General features: G+C 42.6%; 1 protein-coding gene across 1 annotated transcript in view; it reads left to right on the top strand.

Annotated features, from left to right (window-relative positions):
- The window catches only part of LOC141055843 (uncharacterized), a 56,772-nt gene extending 38,394 nt beyond the window's left edge, over positions 1-18,378 (top strand). Inside the window, exons 2-7 of the mRNA XM_073552552.1 lie at positions 2,035-2,185; positions 2,315-2,494; positions 2,578-2,701; positions 2,785-2,882; positions 8,258-8,348; positions 16,836-18,378. Coding sequence (XP_073408653.1) covers positions 2,108-2,185; positions 2,315-2,494; positions 2,578-2,701; positions 2,785-2,882; positions 8,258-8,348; positions 16,836-18,190 — 1,926 coding nt within the window. The 5' untranslated portion in view covers positions 2,035-2,107 and the 3' untranslated portion in view covers positions 18,191-18,378. The remainder of the gene's footprint in view (positions 1-2,034; positions 2,186-2,314; positions 2,495-2,577; positions 2,702-2,784; positions 2,883-8,257; positions 8,349-16,835) is intronic.
- The last annotated feature ends 3,100 nt before the right edge of the window (positions 18,379-21,478 follow it).

Here is a 21,478-nt window from a genome sequence, read left to right as displayed (position 1 = left end):
ATATGTTTATTTGTGAACCATTCCATTGTAGATTTTGCTTTCTGTTTGAGATCATTGTCTTGTTGGAAGACAAATCTCCATCCCAGTCTCAGGTCTTTTTCAGACTCCAACAGGTTTTCTTCAAGCATGGTCCTGTGTTTGGCTCCATCCATCTTCCCATCAATTTTAACCATCTTCCCTGTCCCTGCTGAAGAAATCAGCCCCAAACCATGATGCTGCCACCACCATGTTTAACAGTGGGGATGGTGTGTTCAGGGTGATGAGCTGTGTTGCCTTTACCCCAAACATATCGTTTGACATTGTTACCAAAAAGTTTGATTTTGGTTTCATCTGACCAGAGCACCACATGTTTGGTGTCTCCCAGGTGGATTGTTGCAAACTTAAAACGACACTTTTTATGGATATCTTTGAGAAATGGCTTTCTTCTTGTCACTCTTCCATAGAGGCCAGATTTGTGCAGTGTACGACTGATTGTTGTCCTATGGACAGACTGTCCCACCTCAGCTGTAGATCTCTGCAGTTCATCCAGAGTGATCATGGGCCTCTTGGCTGCATCTCTGATCAGTCTTCTCCTTGTTTGAGATGAAAGTTTAGAGGGACGTCCAGGTCTTCGTTGATTTGCAGTGGTATGTTACTCCTTCTATTTCAATATGATCGCTTGCACAGTGCTCCTTGGGATGTTTAAAGTTTGGAAATCATTTTGTATCCATATCTTGCTTTAAACTTCTCCACAACAGTATCAAGGACCTGCCTATTGTGTTCTTTGGTCTTCATGATGCTCTCTGTGCTTCAAACAGAACCCTGAGAGTATCACAGAGCAGGTGCATTTATACGGAGACTTGATTACACACAGGTAGATTATATTTATCATCATTAGTCATTTAGGACAACATTAGATCATTCAGAGATCCAAAATGAACTTCTGGAGTGAGTTTGCTGCACTGAAAGTAAAGGGGCCGAATAATATTTCACGCCCCACTTTTCAGTTTTTGACTTTCCACAAAAATTAAAATAACCAATAAATTTCGTTCAACTTCACAATTGTGTTCCACTTGTTGTTGATTCTTCACCAAAAATTTGTTATCTTTATGTTTGAAGCATGATATGTGGGAAAAGGTTGAAAAGTTCCAGGGGGCTGAATACTTTCACAAGGCACTGTAAGGCTGTGTGCACACGTCTGGCATTCTCACAGATTTTATGCATTTTTTCACCACGAAAATGCTGCAAAAACGGATAAAATAAGCAAGCCATTGTATTCAATGGCATTCCGCACATGCTGTGCTAACGCTGCATTTTTTTCCGTGGCAAAATCGCATCGCGGAAAAATACGCAGCATGCTCACTCTTTGTGCGGAATCGCGGGAATTCTGCACACATAGGAAAGCATTGTTCCGCTTACTTTCCGTATGCAGCATCGCAAGGATCGGGGACGATGTGCAGGACACCGGAAGGTGAGAATATCGCAATTTTTTATTTTTTTTATTTTTAACTTTATATCTTTTTACTATTGCTGCCGCATAGGCAGCCTCAATAGTAAAAAGTTGGTCACAGTAGTCAAACACTGTCAATCATTTTTCCAAGCGATGCTACAGATCGCTTGGAAAACACTAGCATTCTACAAGCTAATTACGCTTGCAAAATGCTAATTAAAACGCAGGAATTACACATGCGGAATTTTAGCGTATTTCCCACGGCAGGGAGTGGCGGAGTTCCCGTGGAAATTTCCGCTGCAATTTCGCAACGTGTGCACATAGCCTAAGTGTGGGTTCTCATTTTGTGTAGCAGGATGTTGTGGCCATTGTACTGTGTTGGGTGTGTGGGGGCCATCATACTGTGTCGGAGCCCTCATTGTGATCTAAAGTATATGGACACCCAAGAGAAACAGGCAACCCATGTATGTGTTGCATTTCTCTACCGCCGCAAAGTATGAAGCCGCAGAAACTCGAACATATCCGAGCACGCCTAAGATACTCTGAAAACAGGTTATCTGAGCATGTTCGCTCATAACTAATTGGCTCATGTTTTTCTCATTAAGGTCTCTACAATATTGGATCCTCTCAGTGAAGATCTTCTATACAAGATAGTTTTCTTGACTTTTTCCATCAGTGATGGATAAGGACAGAAACAAGCTGGCGGAGAAGATATTACCTCTCACCCTAGAGATCCTCTTTCAGCTTACTGGAGAGGTGAGAGATTCGGATGACGTCACATTACATCATTCTTATCTATGGGAATAACAGATGGACAGAACTGGAGAGGTGAGGACTCTGGAAATGTCTGTAGTGAGATTTATTAATGTGTCTCTCCATAACCAGGATTACACAGTAGTGAGGAAGACCTCTAGTGAGCGCTGTCAGGGCCCTGTGTCTGAGGGATGGGGAAGACCCCTGAGCCCAATCACGGGACCTCCACCTCACCACCTGATACATGAGGACATCAATGACCAGAAGATCCTAGAACTCACCTACAAGATGATTGAGCTGCTGACTGGAGAGGTGACACTGTTGGGAATTCTGGGACATTATACAGTAACGCTATGAAGCGATCGGGGGGATGATGGTATCATTGTATGTGACAGGTTCATATAAGGTGTCAGGATGTCGCTGTATATTTCTCCATGGAGGAGTGGGAGTATTTAGAACGACATAAAGATGTGTACAAGGACGTCATGATGGAGGTTCCCCGGCCCCTCACATCACCAGGTAATAGACAGGACTAAATACACACAGCCTAGAATTACCTGTATGTAAAGAATGAATTCAGTCCCTGTATGCGTTTCCTCCAGATCTATCCAGTAAGAGGACAACACCAGAGAGATGTCCCCGTCCTCTTCTTCCACAGGACTGTAAACAAGAAGATCCCAATGTTCCGCAGGATCATCAGGTAGATGGAGAGAAGGTGTCATGAGACCTCCCCTATGATGTATAGATGGCTGTGAAGGTCTTGTGCTCAGTCTTGTTTTATCCACCAGTATTACAGTGGATACGGAAAAATATTCAGACCCCTTTAAATTTTTCACTCTTTGTTTCATTGCAGCCATTTGGTAAATTCAAAAAAATTCATTTTTTTCTCATTAATGTACACTCTGCACCCCATCTTGACTGAAAAAAACAGAAATGTAGACTTTTTTGATAAATTTGCAAAAATTAAAAACCGAAATATCACATGGTCATAAGTCTTCAGACCCTTTGCTCAGACACTCATATTTAAGTCATATGCTGTCCATTTCCTTGTAATCCTCCTTGAGATGGTTCTACTCCTTCATTGGAGTCCAGCTGTGTTTAATTAAACAGACAGGACTTGATTTGTAAAGGCACACACCTGTCTATATAAGCACTCACAGTGCATGTCAGACCAAATGACAATCATGAGGTCAAAGGAACTGGCCAAGTATCTCAGAGACAGAATTGTGGTAAGGCACAGATCTGGCCAAGGTTACAAAAGAATTTCTGCAGTACTCAAGGTTCTAAAGAGCACAGTAACCTCTATAATCCTTAAATGGAAGAAGTTTGGGACCACCAGAAGCATTCCTAGACCTGACCGTCCAGCCAAACTGAGCAATCGTGGGAGAAGAGCCATGGTGAGAGAGGTAAAGATGAACCCCAAGATCACTGTAGCTGAGCTCCAGAGATGCAGTAGGGAGATGGGAGAAAGTTCCACAAAGTCAGCTATCACTGTAGCCCTCCACCAGTTGGGCCTTTATGGCAGAGTGGCCCGACAGAAGCCTTTCTTCAGTGCAAGACATATGAAAGCCGCATAGAGTTTGCTAAAGAAGCACATGAAGGACTCCCAGACTATGAGAAATAAGATTCTCTGGTCTGATGAGATAAAGATAGACCTTTATGATGATAATTCTAAGCCCAATACAATCCCAACAGTGAAACATGGTGGTGACAGCATCATGTTATACGGGTATTTTTCAGCTGTAGGGACAGGACGTCTGGTTGCAATTGAAGGAAACATGAAAGTGGCCAAGTACAGAGCTATCCTGGATGAAAAGCTCTTCCAGATTGCTCTGGACCTCAGACTTGGCCTAAGGTTCACCTTTCAACAACACAATGACCCTAAGCACACAGCTAAAATAACAAAGGATTCAGAACAACTCTATGACTATTCGTGACTGGCCCAGCTAGAGCCTTGACCTAAACCCAATTGAGCATCTCTGGAGAGACCTGAAAATGGCTGTCCACCAATATTCACCATCCAGCTTGACAGAATTGGATAGGATCTGCAAGGAAGAATGGCAGAGGGTCCCCAAATCCAGGTGTGAAAAACTTGTTGCATCATTCCCAAGAAGACTCATGGCTGTACTAGCTCAAAAGGGTGCTTCTACTCAATACTGAGCAAAGGGTCTTAATACTTATGACCATGTGATATTTCAGTTTTTCTTTTTAATAAATTTGCTAAAATTTCTACATTTCTGGGTTTTTTTCTGTCAAGGTGGGGTGCAGATTGTACATTAATGAGAAAGAAAAGAACTTTCTTTAATTTACCAACTGGCTTCAATGAAACAGAGTGAAAAATTTAACCCCTTAAGCCCCAAGGGTGGTTTGCACGTTAATGACGGGGCCAATTTTTACAATTCTGACCACTGTCCCTTTATGAGGTAATAACTCTGAAACGCTTCCATGGATCCCGGTGATTCTGACATTGTTTTCTCGTGACATATTGTACTTCATGTTAGTGGTAAAATTTCATTCAAATAACTTGCGTTTATTTGTGAAAAAAACGGAAATTTGGCGAAAATTTTGAACATTTCGCAATTTTCCAACTTTGAATTTTTATGCCCTTAAATCACAGAGATATAGCACACAAAAAACTGAATAAGTAAAATTTCCCACATGTTTACTTTACATCAGCACAATTTTGAAACCAAAATTTTTTTTTGTTAGGAAGTTATAAGGGTTAAAAGTTGACCAGCGATTTCTCATTTTTGCAACACCATTTTATTTTTACGGACCACATCACATTTGAAGCCACTTTGAGGGGTCTATATGATAGAAAATACCCAAAAGTGACACCATTCTAAAAACTGCACCCCTTAAGGTGCTCAAAACCACATTCAAGAAGTTTATTAACCCTTTAGGTGCGTCACAGAAATTTTTTGAATATTTAAAAACAAATGAACATTTAACTTTTTTTCACTAAAAAAATACTTCAGGTTTAATTTTTTTTAATTTACCAAGGGTAACAGGAGAAATTGGACTGCAAAAGTTATTGTGCAATTTGTCCTGAGTACCCCGATACCTGATATGTGGGGGGAACCACTGTTTCGGCGCATGGCAGACCTCAGCAGGGAAAGAGCGCCATTTGACTTTTTCAATGCAAAATTGGCTGAAATTCAGATCGGACGCCATGTCGTGTTTGGAGAGCCCCTGATGTATCTAAACAGTGGAAACCCCCCCAAGTGACCCCATTTTGGAAACTAGACCCCCCAAGGAACTTATCTAGATATGTGGAGAGAACTTTGAACCCACAAGGGCTTCACAGAAGTTTATAACGTACAGTGGTACAATTAAAAAATCATATTTTTTCCACAAAAATGATCTTTTCACCCCCAATTTTTATTTTTCCAAGGGTAATAGGTCCCTAAAAGTTATTGTGCAATTTGTCCTGAGTACACTGATACCCCATATGTGGGTGTAAATGACTATTTGGGTGCATGGCAGAGCTCGGAAGGGAAGCAGCGCCATTTGACGTTTTTGACTGGAATTGAGATCGGACACCATGTCGCGTTTGGAAAGCCCCTGATGTACCTAAACAGTAGAAACCCCCCACAAATGACACCATTTTGGAAACTAGACCCCCCAAGGAACTTATCTAGATGTGTGGTGATAACTTTGAACCCACAAGGGCTTCACAGAAGTTTATAACGCCCGTGCGTGAAAATACAAAAATCGTATTTTTTCCACAAACATGATCTTTTAGTCACCAATTTTTTTCATTTTCCCAAGGGTACAAGGAGAAATTGGACCCCAAAAGTTGTTGTCCAATTTGTCCTGAGTACGCTGATACCTCATATGTGGGAGAAAACTACTGTATGGGCACACGTCGGGGCTCGGAAGGGAAGTAGTGACGTTTTGGAATGCAGACTTTGATAGATTGGTCTGCGGGTGTCATGTGCGTTTGGAGAGCCCCTGATGTACCTAAACTATTGAAACTCCCCACAAGTGACCCCATTTTGGAAACTAGACCCCCCCCACGGAACTTATCTAGATATGTGGTGAGCACTTTGAACCCCCAAGTGCTTCACAGAAGTTTATAACGCCTGGGCGTGAAATAAAAAAATCATATTTTTCCACAAAAATGATATTTTTGCCCCCAATTTTTTATTTTCCTAAGGGTAACAGGAGAAATTGGACCCCAAAAGTTGTTTTGCAATTTGTCCTGAGTATGCTGATACCCTATATGTGGGGGTAAAACACTGTTTGGGAGCATGGCAGAGCTTGGAAGGGAAGGAGCACCATTTGGCTTTTTCAACGCAGAATTGGCTGGAATTGAGATCAGACACCATGTTGCATTTGGAGAGCACCTGATGTGCCCAAACAGTGGAAACCCCCCAATTATAACTCCAACCCTAACCCCAACACACCCCTAACCCTAATCTGAGCCCTAACCCTAGCCCTAACACTAGACCTAACCCTAGCCCTAACCCTAATGGGAAAATGGAAATAAATACTTTTTTTTAATTTTATTATTTTTCCCTAACTAAGGGGGTGATAACGGGGGGTTTGATTTACTATTTATGGCGGTTTTTATGTTTGGCGGCTGTCGCACGCTAAAAGACGCTTTTTATTGTAAAAATAGTTTTTGCATCACCACATATTGAGACCTATAATTTTTCCGTATTTTGACCCACCGAGTCATGTGAGGTCTTATTCTTTGCGGGACGAGTTGACGTTTTTATTGGTACCATTTTTGGGCACGTGACATTTTTTGATCGCTTTTTATTCCGATTTTTGGGACGCAGAATGAACAAAAACCAGCGTTTCATGAATTTCTTTTGGGGGGGTGCGTTTACACCGTTCCGCGTGCGGTAAAATTGATAAAGCGCTTTTATTCTTCGCGTCGGTACGGTTACAGTGATACCTCATTTAGGTCGTTTTTTTATGTTTTGTCGGTTTTTTGCAATGAAAACAATTTTATATAAAAAATAATTATTTTTGCATCGCTTTATTCTGCGAGCTATAACTTTTTTATTTTTTTGCGGATGTTGCTGTTTGGTGGCTTGTTTTTTGCGGGACAAGATGACGTTTTCAGCGGTACCATGGATATTTATATGCGTCTTTTTGATCGCGCGTTATTGCACTTTTTGTTCGGTGGTATGATAATAAATCATTATTTTTTGCTTCGTTTTTTATTTTTTAAGGGGTTCGCTAAAGGGGTTAACTAATGGGACAGTTTTATAAGGCGGGTCGCTACGGACGCGGTGATACCAAATATGTGTACTTTTTATTTTTATTTTTATTTTCAGAAAATGACTTTATTGGGGAATATTTTTTTTTTTTTTTTACTAATTTAGCGATTTTTTTTTAAAATTATTTTTACACTTTTTTTTTTATTTTTTGTTTACTTTATTACATAGTCCCAGGTGGGACATCACTGTCCTTTGACAGATCGCTGATCTGTCACATCACAGATCATTGTGACAGATCAGCAATCTGTCACAGGCAGTTCTGCAGACTTCCTCATGCCTGCGCTTTGCAGGCAGTGAGGAAGTCAGCTCCCTACAGGCCCCCGAAGGCCCCCGTCGCCATCTTGGATCCGGGGGCCTGTAGGGAAAGAATCCCCCGCAGCAGCGCTGCACATTGCGCTGCCGTGGGGGGCTCAGGGAAGCACGGAGGGCGCCCCCTCCGTGCCGAAGCTTCCCTTTAACTCCCGGTACACCGCGATCGTGTTTGATCGCGGTGTACAAGGGGTTAACGTGTCGGGGGCGGTCCGGGACCGCCCCTGACACATTGTGCCGGGTGTCAGCTGTGATAATCAGCTGACACCCGGCCGCGATCAGCGGCGCTCACCATGTGGGCGCCGCTGATCGCATTAGACGTACTATTCCGTCCTTGGGAATTAAGTCCCAGGGCACATGGACGGGATAGTACGTCTAATGGCAGAAAGGGGTTAAAGGGCTCTGAATACTTTCCGTACCCACTGTATATGTTTTATACTTGTGCAATGAGAACGGTGGAGATGGCAGAATTAGAACTGATCATAGTTGTGACTTCTCCGTCTGTCTGTGACTTTTACAATATTTGTTTCAGGGTGAAGATCTGACCCCTATTAATACTACAGAGACATATGTGAGGGGTGATGAGTGGTGTAAAGAGGAGATTCCTACATATGGCTACCCAGGTGAGTAGTAACCATTAAATACAGAGAAGTCACAGATTCTTCTCAGTCGCCGGCTGTGGCTGCTTTATCAGTGGTGTAATCCGGCTGTATCACAATCATGTGATCACCATTTTGCCTTTAAACCACAACATTCTTCTCCACCAAAAACTGTTCAAATGACTGGGCTTTGAAAGCCCTTTTTTATAGTACTTACAACCTGGAAGATCCATCTACTACCTGTGATTAGAAGATGCTGACTGCTACCTGCCCAGATCTGTAAACTACAAAGCCAAATTACAGTGTGCGTAGAATGTGCTGACAAATTAGTAAATCAGTTGAAGGAAAATATTATTATGGTACTGTAAGAGAAATTGTAGCGCCAGCGTCTCTGCGTGTGGTCCCTCTCCCCCAGCAAAGACGCCAGATTACTCACCGCTGCAGCGCCCCGTCCTTCTCTGTCTCCTCCTTCCGGACATGCAGCTGCCTGGGGTGCCGTGCGCGTTCCTCAACATGGAGGTGCCTGTGCAATGTTGAGTTTGTTTCCTAACACTCTTGTGAGTTCTCAGTGCACATATCCCTATACACTGCACATGCCAGTGTTTATCTCTGCATCAGCCGGTCGTGCTGCACCTGCCATTGCTCATCTCTACATCAACTGGTCCCGCAGCATCTGCCAGTTCTCACATCTACATCACCTGTTCCAGTTGCACTTGCTATCGCTCATTTCTCCATAAGCTGGTTCAGTCTGCATTCGTTGTTCCTTTCTTCTTACTCTGCCTGCCTCCATCTATTGGACAGTCCCTCGGGCCACCCCATCTACCCATTCCTAGGAGGTCAGCTGCCATTTACCCAAGGTCACTTCCTGGATTAGCATCTGAACCACCTCCTTTGTCTCTCTTTGGATCTCAGTATGGTATGCTGCTGCATATCTGTGGTCAGATTGGGTGAGGCTCCTAGTCACGACCCTCCAGGACTTGCTTGGCTCTGGCACAATGGCTCCACCACCAAGCCCGTTACAGAAAGTGGAGGGTAATGATGCTGTTGGCTTTCTAGATCCCTGATATCTTATTGGATGAATCTCCCTTCTCTCCCTTCTGTGCTGCTGAATGTGCTCATATGGTCCCTACAAGACCAGGTCCAGTCTTTCTGACCAAACTTCACTTTTGTGATCGACAACAATAAATGTGCACTGAGTTCAAGTGTGAATTTCTGTACAATAACGACAACGTTTCCCTTTATCCTGACTTTATCCTGTGATAAGGCAGGAAGGATTAGCAGATCTTGAATTTATCCTCCTCTGCATTCACTCTGTATTTTGATGTCACATATGTGCAGGAAGTAGTGCCACTATGTGGAAATAACCTCTTTTAGGCACAAATAGTTGTTATTTTTGTCTCATAGGTAGGATACAGATTGTGGTGCTGTGTGATCAACACAGATCTCAGCACCTCTTCCTTAAAGTATTGTATATTTTCGGTGGTTACTCCGTCTATCTATATTGGTGAGATACTATTTATTACCAAGGACAGATATTGGTCTATTTAGCTTGCTATTTGATGCCTTATTTTCTGGACCAAACAGGTCGGCTAATGTGTCAGTGACCGACCCAAGGGGTGGGTACCTTGGTATTGTGACTGGGGCCTTTGACATAGTCCAGTATTTAGCAAGTTGATACCTCGGTCCGGACAGTGAATGTTGTATGTTGTATGTGAATTGTTAATTAGTTCCCAGTTTGCTAAGACTTACATAGAATTGTGATAAACTATACAAAAACATTACAGCTGTGCCACGATATATCTCTTAAGCTTTGCAGGGCTGATGGCTGTAATATACATTTATTCAAGCCTGCAGGAGATGTGTTGGCATGGCTCGTGCTCTGGTTTCATGGATTCACGCCACGTCATAAATTACATTATGTTTTAATTCTTAAGGAATTCAGATTACTGCACAATATCTCCTGAAATGGGGGCACTAATACTTTTTCTACTCTTCTGGTCAGGACTCATATTAGCTCCAATGTCCACCATAAATAAGTGCAACTCCGGTTTCGTGTTGGAGTTTTCCCCCCAAACATATGTACACTGCTCAAAAAAATAAAGGGAACACTAAAATACCACATCCTAGGTATCTCTGAATGAAATATTCCAGTTGCAAATTTTTATTCATTGCATAGTGGAATGTATTCAGAACAATAAAACATAACAATTATCAATGTAAATCAAAATGAATATCCCATGGAGGTCTGAATTTGGAATGATGCTCAAAATCAAAGTGGAAAATCAAATTACAGGCTGGTCCAACTTCAGACAAGGAAAAGATGCTCAGTATTGTGTTTGGCCTCCACGTGCCTGTATGACCTCCCTACTGTACAATGCCTGGGCATGCTCCTGATGAGGCTGCGGATGGTCTCCTGAGGGATCTCCTCCCAGACCTGGACTAGAGCATCCGCCAACTTCTGGACAGTCTGTGGTTCAACGTGACGTTGGTGGATGGAGCGAGACATGATGTCCCAGGTGTGTTCAATCGGATTCAGGTCTGGGGAACGGGCTGGCCAGTCCATAGCTTCAGTGCCTTCATCTTGCAGGAACTGCTTTTGCAGGAACTGCTGACACACTCCAGCCACATGAGGTCTGGCATTGTCCTGCATTAGGATGAACCCAGGGCCAACCGCACCAGCATATGGTCTCACAAGGGGTCTGAGGATCTCATCTCGGTACCTAATGGCAGTTAGGCTAACTCTGGCGAGCACATGGAGGGCTGTGTGGCCCTCCAAAGAAATGCCACCCACACCATTACTGACCCACTGCCAAACCGGCCATGCTGAAGGATGTTGCAGGCAGCAGATCGCTCTCTACGGAGTCTGACTCTGTCACGTCTGTCACATGTGCTCAGTGTGAACCTGCTTTCATCTGTGAAGAGCACAGGGCGCCAGTGGCGAATTTGCCAATCCTGGTGTTCTGTGGTAAATGCCAAGCGTCCTGCATGGTGTTGGGCTGTGAGCACAACCCCCATCTGTGGACGTGGGGCAATCAGACCATCCTCATGGAGTCGGTTTCTAACCGTTTGTGCAGACACATGCACATTTGTGGCCTGCTGGAGGTCATTTTGCAGGGCTCTGGCAGTGCTCCTCCTGTTCCTCCTTGCACAAAGGCGGAGGTAGTGGTCCTGCTACTGGGTTGTTGCCCTCCTACGGCCCACTCCACGTCTCCTGGTGTACTGGCCTGTCTCCTTGTAGCGCCTCCAGCCTCTGGACACTACGCTGACAGACACCATAATAATAATAATAATAAATTTTATTTCTATAGCGCTGACATATTCCGCAGCACTTTGCATTTCAGAGGGGACTTGTACAGACAATAGACATTACAGCATAACAATAATCACATAGATCATAACAGATACCAAGAGGAATGAGGGCCCTGCTCGCAAGCTTACAATCTAGGAGGAAAAATGTAGACACGAAAGGTGGGTGGTAACAATTGGCCCTGATTGTATGGACCAGCCATAATGTTAAGTGTGCAACAGTACAGACACAGAGGGCTAATGGATGCATAAAGCATGTGGGAACATGATGCGGGGAACCTGTTTATGGTAAAAACTTTTGGCTGTGCCACACAGGGATAGATTAGGTTAATGTGCTGAGGCGGTAGGCCAGTCTGAATAAATGCGTTTTCAGGGCATGCTTAAAATTGTGGGGATTGGGGACTAATCGTATTGACCTGGGAAATGCATTCCAAAGAATTGGCGCAGCACGTGTATAGTCTTGGAGATGGGAGTGGGAGGTTCTGATTATTGTGGATGCTAACCTCAGGTCATCAGCAGAACGGAGGGCGCGGGTAGGGTGGTATACTGAAACAAGGGAGGAGATGTAGGGTGCTGAGCCATGGAGAGCTTTGTGGGTGTGGGTAATAAGTTTGTACTGGATTCTGGAGTGGATAGGTAGCCAGTGTAATGACTTGCACAAGGTAGAGGCGTTGGTGTAACGATTGGCGAGGAATATGATCCTGGCTGCTGCATTCAAGACAGATTGGAGGGGGGAGAGTTTGGTAAGAGGGAGACCGATTAGAAGAGAGTTACAATAGTCGAGATAAGAATGAATAAGAGAAACAGTAAGAGTTTTTGCGGAGTCTAAAGTAAGAAAAGGTCGAATTCTAGAAATGTTTTTGAGGTGCAGATAACAAGAGCGAGCCAGTGATCGTATGTGTGGGGCAAAGGAAAGCTCGGAGTCAAGTAAGACCCCAAGACAGCGGGCATGTTGGGGAGTAGTAGTGGAACCACACATGGAAATGGCAATGTTGGGTATAGGTACATTAGTAGAGGGAGGAAACACAAGGAGTTCAGTCTTTGACAGGTTCAGTTTCAGATATAGTGAGGACATGATGTTAGAGACAGCGTTTAGACAATCGCTGGTGTTTTCCAAAAAGGCAGGCGTGATGTCAGGAGAAGAAGCATATAATTGGGTGTCATCAGCATAGAGATGGTACTGGAAACCAAATCTACTGATTGTTTGACCAATAGGGGCAGTGTACAAAGAGAAGAGGAGGGGGCCTAGGACTGATCCTTGAGGGACCCCAACAGTAAGGGGAAGATGAGAGGAGGAGGAACCAGCAAAAGATACAGTAAAGGAGCGGTCAGAGAGATAGGAGGAGAACCAGGAGAGAATGGTGTCCTTGAGGCCAATGGAATGGAGCATAGTGAGGAGGAGCTCATGATCCACAGTGTCGAATGCTGCAGAGAGATCCAAGAGAATTAGCATGGAGTAATGACCATTTGATTTAGCTGTTAGTAGATCATTAGAGACTTTAGTGAGGGCAGTTTCAGTAGAGTGTAAAGAGCGGAAACCGGATTGGAGAGGGTCGAGAAGAGAGTTATCTGAGAGATAGCGGATAAGACGGGAGTGGACCAGGCGTTCCAGGAGTTTAGAGATGAAGGGAAGATTAGAGACAGGTCTATAGTTAGCGGCACAGTTTTGGTCGAGGCCTGGTTTTTTAAGTAGTGGATATATGATGGCATGCTTAAATGAGGAGGGAAAGATACCAGAAGAGAGAGAGAGGTTAAATAAACCTTCTTGCCACAGCTCGCATTGATGTGCCATCCTGGATGAGCTGCACTACCTGAGCCACTTGTGTGGGTTGTAGAGTCCGTCTCATGCTACCACAAGTGTGAAAGCACAACCAACATTCAAAAGTGACCAAAGCATCAGCCAGAAAGCATTGGTACTGAGATGTGGTCCCCACCTGCAGAACCACTCCTTTATTGAGGGTGTCTTGATAATTGCCAATAATTTCCATCTGTTGCCCTAACTATTCCATTTGCACAGCATGTGAAATTGATTGTCAATCAGTGTTGCTTCCTAAGTGGACAGTTTGATTTCACAGAAGTTTGATTTACTTGGAGTTATATTCTGTTGTTTAAGGGTTCCCTTTATTTTTTGAGCAGTGTAGTTATTGGGGATATAACACATCTTTTAATTCTGTCTTTTTTTTTTGTCTGATAGTTTGATTGTGGTGGGATCAACCTGCCTCACTTATGAGTCTGCAACTCCCTAGTAATCTTTAAAAAAAAAAAAAGTCTCCATTTCCTCTTCCAAATGCCAGAGATCTAGATTTCAGACATCTCAGCTCTGCACTATTATAAAAAGTTCTCTTTCCATGTGTAATATTTTTTCTTGAAATTCATCTGCCAAAAAAGAGCCACCGAGCCCCATACTGTAATTACCCCAGAGAGGTTTCACCACTAGTTACTCATTTTACTGATGAAGACCGTTGAGTTTGATCATTTCAGTAGACGTGTTATTGTCTATGATCAGTTTTTGACTACAGTAGTTAGTGCCCAAAATACTCTGATGTACCACTTTCCGGAGACAGTTTTGGGCTCCTAATCAGTTTTCATTTTTCTAATCTGACATGTGTCACTTTTTGTGGTGATTATTTTGGAATTATTCACAAAGGATAAGTAACAAATGGACCTTACAAACTATTTTCCAACTTCTCTTGAATGCAACAATACCCTATACGGTTGTACACAACTATCTGGGCACATGGCAGGGTTAAGAAGGAAAGGAGCGACATTTAGCTATTGGAATGCAGATCTTGCTGGAATAGGTTGCAGACACAATGCATTGGAGGCACTGTTCATGGTCACATGGCTGCACAAAAGATGGCTACCACGAACAGGCTTGGCGTGATCTACTCTGTTTACCTGATTCCAGGGACTGTCTTGCTCATCACACGTTAACCCACTGTAGAGGTTTGTACTCACTCAGCTGCTCCTGAGGTAGGCACAGGAGGCGGTTTTCATGCAAAGTCCAGGCAAGTTTATTGAACTTCATAAACCGCTCCAGGTGGCAAAACAAAAAGAAGCATTGTCAGGCACAAAGTAAAAAACAAACTGAAAACAAATAGTCCATACAGCACTGCGGTTCCACCTGCTCAGGTCAGTGTCTTTAGCAACACACACTGGAGGTCTCCGCACCTCCAGCCACAGACACTGAATGAGAGACTCCGCCTCCATTTTATCTGCCAAACCACGCCCCTGGAGTTGGGATATGTGAGCGGTCATTCCCACCCATCTCCTATGATCGCTTGTACAGCCCAGCCCTGGAATGGCCAAATAACTCTCTGCACTATAGGTGCTGGAGCATGCTTCCAAGCTCACATCACTGCAGTTAACAGCCGCAATGACACATATCTCCCCTCAAGGACTTGCACATCACTGCAGTTAACAGCCGCAGTGACACATATCTCCCCTCAAGGACTTGTCCGGCGGCCCTCTTACATACCCTCCCCCTCTGCCCAAAGCCGGGGTGCTTGGCACCTTCTGCCAATAAACAGTGGACTAGCGACAGAGCGTCAGCATTGCCATGCAGTTTCCCTGACCTATGCTCCACATGGAAGTTAAAATCCTGAAGTACTAGGAACCACCTGGGCACTTGGGCATTGTTCCCACTTCAGTGGGGCATGGTCTGACACCAGTCTCATTTTCCTGCCCAGGTAGTATATCTTAGATGGTCCAATGCCCACTTGATGACTAAACATTCCTTCTCCACTATGGAATAGTTTTTCTTGCAGGATGACAACTTCCAGCTAAGATGCATGATGGGGTGCTCTTCCCCATTCACCTCTTGATATAAGACAGCGCCCAGCCCAACATCCGACACGTTCGTCTGGACCACAAACTCCTTGGAGAAATTGGGTGCTACCAGCACTGGCTCTTTGCACAGGGTCAGCTTCAGGTCCTGGAAGACCACTTGGGTATAGCCAACTTTGTACCTTTTAAGGAGGTCTGTCAGAGGCAGCTACCATGGCAAAGTTTGGGATAAACTGGTGGAAATAGCTCACAATGCCCAAGAACGCCCTAACCTGCTTCTTTGAGAGAGGTTGTGGCCAGCCCTGGATCGTCTCAGCTTTGTTTATCTGGGGCTTTATTTCACAACTGCCTACAACATAACCCAAGTATCTCACTTCCTCCATTCCCAAGGCACACTTCTTTGGGTTTATGGATATCCCTGCCTCCCATAGAGCATCAAATATCGCTAGACCTTGCGCAGATGGCTTCCCCAATCCTGATGAAGACCACAATATTGTCTAGGTAGGCCGCTACATACCTCTTGTGGGGAGCTAGGATCCGGTCCATGGATCTCTGGAATGTTGCTGGAGCGCCTTGTAACCCAAACGGCATCCTTGTGTATTGGAAGAATCCATCTGGGGTTGAGAAGTAGTATTCTCTTTGGCGCATTGGGACATGGGGATTTGCCAATAGCCTTTCGTGAGGTCAAGGGTAGTAATCTACCGAGCCGGCCCTAGCCTCTCAATTAATTCATCGACCCAGGGCATCGGGTAGGCATCGGTCTTAGAAATCTCGTTCAGCTTCCGATAGTCATTGCAAAATCTCCATTCCCCATCTGGTTTCGGCACTATGACTATTGGACTGGACCAGCCACTCTTGGATTCCTCGATGACTCCCAGGCTCAGCATATCCCCTTCACCTCCTTTGAGATCACCTTTTGGCGTGCTTTGGGAATCCAGTATGGGTTCAAGTTGACCCAGACAATGTAGCAGTAGAAATCCCCATAAAATGACACCGTTTTAGAAATTATAGCCCTCAGTGAATTAATCTATAGTAGTAGTGACTATTTTGACTCCACAGCCACTTTTCGGATATTGGCACCCAGTGAATGTTGAAGAGAGAAAATTGCACATTTGCTAGTTTATTACCCAACACAGAGATGAGTAGACTTTTTTTTTTTTTGTATTTTCAATTATACATAACATTTTTTGGTGGCTTTTCAATCAATATTTGGGGGGCAGAATGAACAAACAATTGAACACTACGTTTTACTGGTTCATCATATGAGGTTTTCTATCAGACTATGAACTGTCATTGTCTTGGTGAATGATTCAATATTCTTACATAAGCTGTCATAAAAATGGCATGTTAAGTAGAAAATTTAAAATATATAACTTTCAAGGATATTTTATTAAAAAAAATTGGTTTTAATCTTGGCAGATGACTGTACCAGGAGATCAGAGGGACAACTGACATCTTCAATTTTTAAATCAGATCTTGTGATCCCACAGAATACAATTGAAGTGAATGCCATTACTCCAGATATACCATCATCCCTTCACAGCAAAGATTTATCATCTGATCCTTTGAAACATGTCCCGTCTTCTAATTCATTATTGAGTACAAAGGAAAATCAAAGTCACAAAATAAGCAATAAAAAACAAACTGCTCCAAATGCAAAGAAGTCTTTTTCACGTTCAGAACACGGAAATTGTTTTCCCGTTGAAAATTCTTTTCCTAAACATAAAATAATTCACACAGCAGAGAACAGATTTTCTTGTTCCAAATGTGGGAAATGTTTTAACCAGAAATCACATCTTGTTAGGCACCTGAGAACTCACACAGGGGAGAAGCCATTTTCCTGTTCAGAATGTGGAAAATATTTTACACAGAAATCAGCTCTTGTTACACATCAGAGAACTCATACAGGAGAGAAGCCTTTTTCCTGTTCAGAATGTGGGAAATATTTTAAAAAGAAATGGAATCTTGTTATACATCATAGAACTCACACAGGGGAGAAGCCTTTTTCATGTTCAGAATGTGGGAAATGCTTTAACCAGAAATCATATTTTGTTAAGCATCAGAGAACTCACACAGGGGAGAAGTCTTTTTCCTGTTCAGATTGTGGGAAATATTTTAACCATAAATGGAATCTTGTTATACACCAAAGAAATCACACAGGGGAGAAGCCTTTTTCATGTTCAGAATGTGAGAAATGTTTTAACCAGAAATCAGATTTGGTTAAGCACCAGATAACGCACACAGGGGAGAAGCCTTATTCATGTTCAGAATGTGGGAAGTGTTTTAGCCAAAAATCTAATTTTAATAAGCACCAGATAACTCACACAGGTGAGAAGCCTTTTTCCTGTACAGAATGTGGGAAATATTTTTCACTGAAATCAAATTTTATTAAGCACCATAGAATCCACACAGGGGAGAAGCCTTTTTCTTGTACAGAATGTGGGAAATATTTTACACAGAAATCAAATTTTGTTAAGCACCAGAGAACTCACTCAGGAGAGAAGCCTTTTTCATGTTCAGAATGTGGGAAATGCTTTAACCTGAAATGGAATCTTGTTATGCACCAAAGAACTCACACAGGAGAGAAACCTTATTTATGTTCAGAATGTGGGAAATGTTTTAACCAAAAATCAGTTTTTGTTAAGCACCAGAGAAGTCACACTGGGGAAAAGCCATTTTCATGTTCAGAATGTGGAAAATGTTTTGTGCAGAAATCATCTCTTCTTAATCACCAGGACAGTCACACAGGGGAGAAGCCTTTTTCATATTCTTAATGTTGGAAATGTTATACACAGAAATAAATTCTTAATAAACATCAGAGATGTCTCACAGGGGACAATCCTTTTTCATGTGCATAATGTTAGAAATGTTTTAACCGAAAATTATTTCTTAAAGGGGTTGTCCACTCCTCTTGTTTGGCCTTGTTAAAATAAAAACACTCATATTGACCATGCCAACACCATTCCAGCGGTGTCAGCACTCATATTCTTGGGTCTTATGAGAGATTGTTGCGTCACGTGAGCCCTGCACTCAATTGGTGCCAGCTCCATTGTCCCTGCCTTTGGACTTATTGAACAGGAAGCCAGGGCTGCAGCTGCTCTTTCACTTCCTCATAATGTTCGATTTGTTTGAAGGTGGTCACAGAGAACTGCTCTCTGCTCCATCCCCACACTTATCTAACTGATGCAGAGCAGGAGTGAAAGGTGCCGAGACCTGCACAGAGATTGCATGTCTTGGGTGATGCAGCTGAAGAACCTTATACCTGACTAGCTCAAGGACCTTGATTACATGATCTGAAATCACATGACCTGGAATGATATGTAAATGTGCATATGTAGTAGTACTGAGTGTACGTGCAATATCCATGCAGCAGTGTTTGTATATATGTGCGCTGTAGATTGTTCATTAACCCCCAAGCCTGTTTGCAAATTCATGACAGGCCTAATTTCACAATTCTGACCAGTGTCAGTTTGAGATAATAACTATGGAATGCTACAACAAATCCCACTGATTCTGCAATTTTTTTTTTTTTTCGTGACATATTGTACTTCATGATAGTGGTAAAATTTCTTCTATATGACTTGCATTTATTTGTTAAAAAAAGGACATTTGTCAAAAATTTTGCAATTTTCAAACTTCTAATTTTTGTGCTCTTAAAGAGTTATGTCACAAAATAGTTAATAAATAACATTTCCCACATACCTATTTTACATCAGCACAATTTTTGAAACATATATTTTATTTTTGGTAGGACGTTATAAAGGTTAGAAGCGATTTCTAATTTTTTCAACAAAATTTACCTAACCATTTTTTCAGGGATCACATTGCATTTAAAATAATTTTGAGGGACCTATATGACAGAAAATACCCAATTGTTACACCATTCTAAAAACTGCACCCCTCAAGGTGCTCAAAATCACATTCAAGAAGTTGATTAACCCTTCAGGTGCTTCACAGGAATTTTTGGAATATGGAAGGATAAAATTAACATTTTTTCATCACAAAAATTTCACTTTAGACCCATTTTTTTTTTTTTTCACAAGGGTACCAGGGAAAAAATGGAGCCCAAAAGTTATGCAATTTCTCCTAAGCATACTGATACCCCGTATCTGGGGAAAAATACTGTTTGGGTGCATGGCAGGGATCAGAAGGAAATGAAGCCATTTGACTTTTTGAATGCAAAATTTGCTGTAATAATTAGCGGATGCCATGTTGTGTTTGGAGAGCCCCTGATGAAATCCCTCACAAGTGACACCATTTTAGAAACTAGACCCCTCAGGAAACATCTCTAGATGTGTGGTGAGCACCTTGAAAGCCCAGGTGCTTCACAGAAGTTTATAGCATTGAGCCGTTAAAATAACAAAAATCACATTTTTCCCTCAAAAATGTTTTTTTTAGCCCCAAAATTTGCATTTTAATATGGGTAAAAGGAGAAATTGCTCCATGTATAGAGCAAGGAAATATTCAGCTCACCATCTCTGTGGAAAATCCCAAGTTCCACAAACCTCAGGAAAGGATTCACGTCTCTGCCAGACATCTTGTGAATGCAAATAGAGAAAAAGGAATCCAGCTCCAAGGAATAAAATCAATTTTCTTTATTCAGTTTCATATGCAGAAAAATACAAAAAGCCATGGACATGCTAAAGCCGGATAAACCGGTAGAGAAAAGTGCCTGTAAGAAACTGTTTCGAACACTCACGTGCTCTTAGACTAAGAACACGTGAGTGTTCGAAACGCGTTCAGAAATTGCTCCATACAAAATTGTTGTACAATTTTTCTTGAGTATGCTGATATCCAATATGTGGAGGAAAACTACTGTTTGGGAGCACAGCAGCGCTTAGAAGGGAAGGAGCGACATTTGTCTTTTTGAAAGCAAAATTTGCTGGGTTAATTAGCTGACGCCATAGTGCGTTTGAAGAGCAACTGATGTGCCTAAACAGTGGAAACTCCCCACAAGAGACAACATTTTGGAACTTAGATCTCTCAAGAAATGTATCAAGAAGTGATGAGCACCTTGACCCTGCCAGTGCTTCACAGAAGTTTATAAACTTGGGCTGTGAAAATGAAAAATCACATTTTATACAAGTATAACTTAGCCCAAAATTTCTATTTTCACAAGGGAAACAGAAATTGTAAATTGTTGTGCAGTTTCTCCTGAGTATGACAATACAGAGGAATGTGGAAGAAAACTACTGTTTGGGCACACAGCAGGGCTTAGAAAGGAAGGAGTGACATTTTAGAATGCAGACTTTGATGGAATTGTGTTCCGGTGTAAAATCATGTTTGGAGAGACCCTGGTGTGCCAAATCAATGGAAAACCCCAACAAGTGACCTTATTTTGGAAGCTAGACTTGCGGTGAGGTGCTTCTCAGAACTGTACAATGTTGATCTATGAAAATGAAATTCATCTAGGAGTGCAGTGATCATATTGACATCACATGTGCCGCACAGATTTTTATAATATTGGATGCTGAAAAAAGAATAATTACATTTCCACTAGAATGTTGTTTTAGCCCCAAGTTTTAAATTTTTCTAGGGGCTAATAGGAAAAATAGACCTTAATTTGTTGAAAAAATTACACCTGAGTGTGCCAGCATCCTACATATAATCGGGAAATACTTTTCAGGCTCAGTGAAAAGCTCAGAAGGGAAGGAGTGCAATATTATAGTGCAGATTTTACTGTTATGGTTTGCGGATGCCATTACCCACTTATAGAGCCCCTGAGGTGCTAGAACAGCAGAACTCCTCATAAGTGACCCCATTTTACAAAATAAACATTTTGATGATTTCATCTAGGGTTGCAGTAATCATATTGACATCACAGGTGTGTCACAGAATTTTAGACTATTGGGCTGTGAAGAAAAAAATATATTTTTAGCACACAAAATAAGTTTTAGCCTCAGATTTTATGTTTTCACAAGGATAGATGGGTAAAAATGACACCAAAATTATTACACCGCTCCGTCATACTCACCCGGCCTCCGCTCCCACGCCGCAGCCGGCCTCCGCTCCCACGCCGCAGCCTCTCCACCCGACGGCCACGGCGGTCACCTCTGACGGGC

Source organism: Dendrobates tinctorius, unplaced genomic scaffold (genome assembly GCF_039654945.1).
Source record: "Dendrobates tinctorius isolate UK_male_01 unplaced genomic scaffold, ASM3965494v1 ptg000192l, whole genome shotgun sequence".
Classification (NCBI taxonomy): domain Eukaryota; kingdom Metazoa; phylum Chordata; class Amphibia; order Anura; family Dendrobatidae; genus Dendrobates; species Dendrobates tinctorius.
This window is presented reverse-complemented; position numbering and strand designations above follow the sequence as displayed.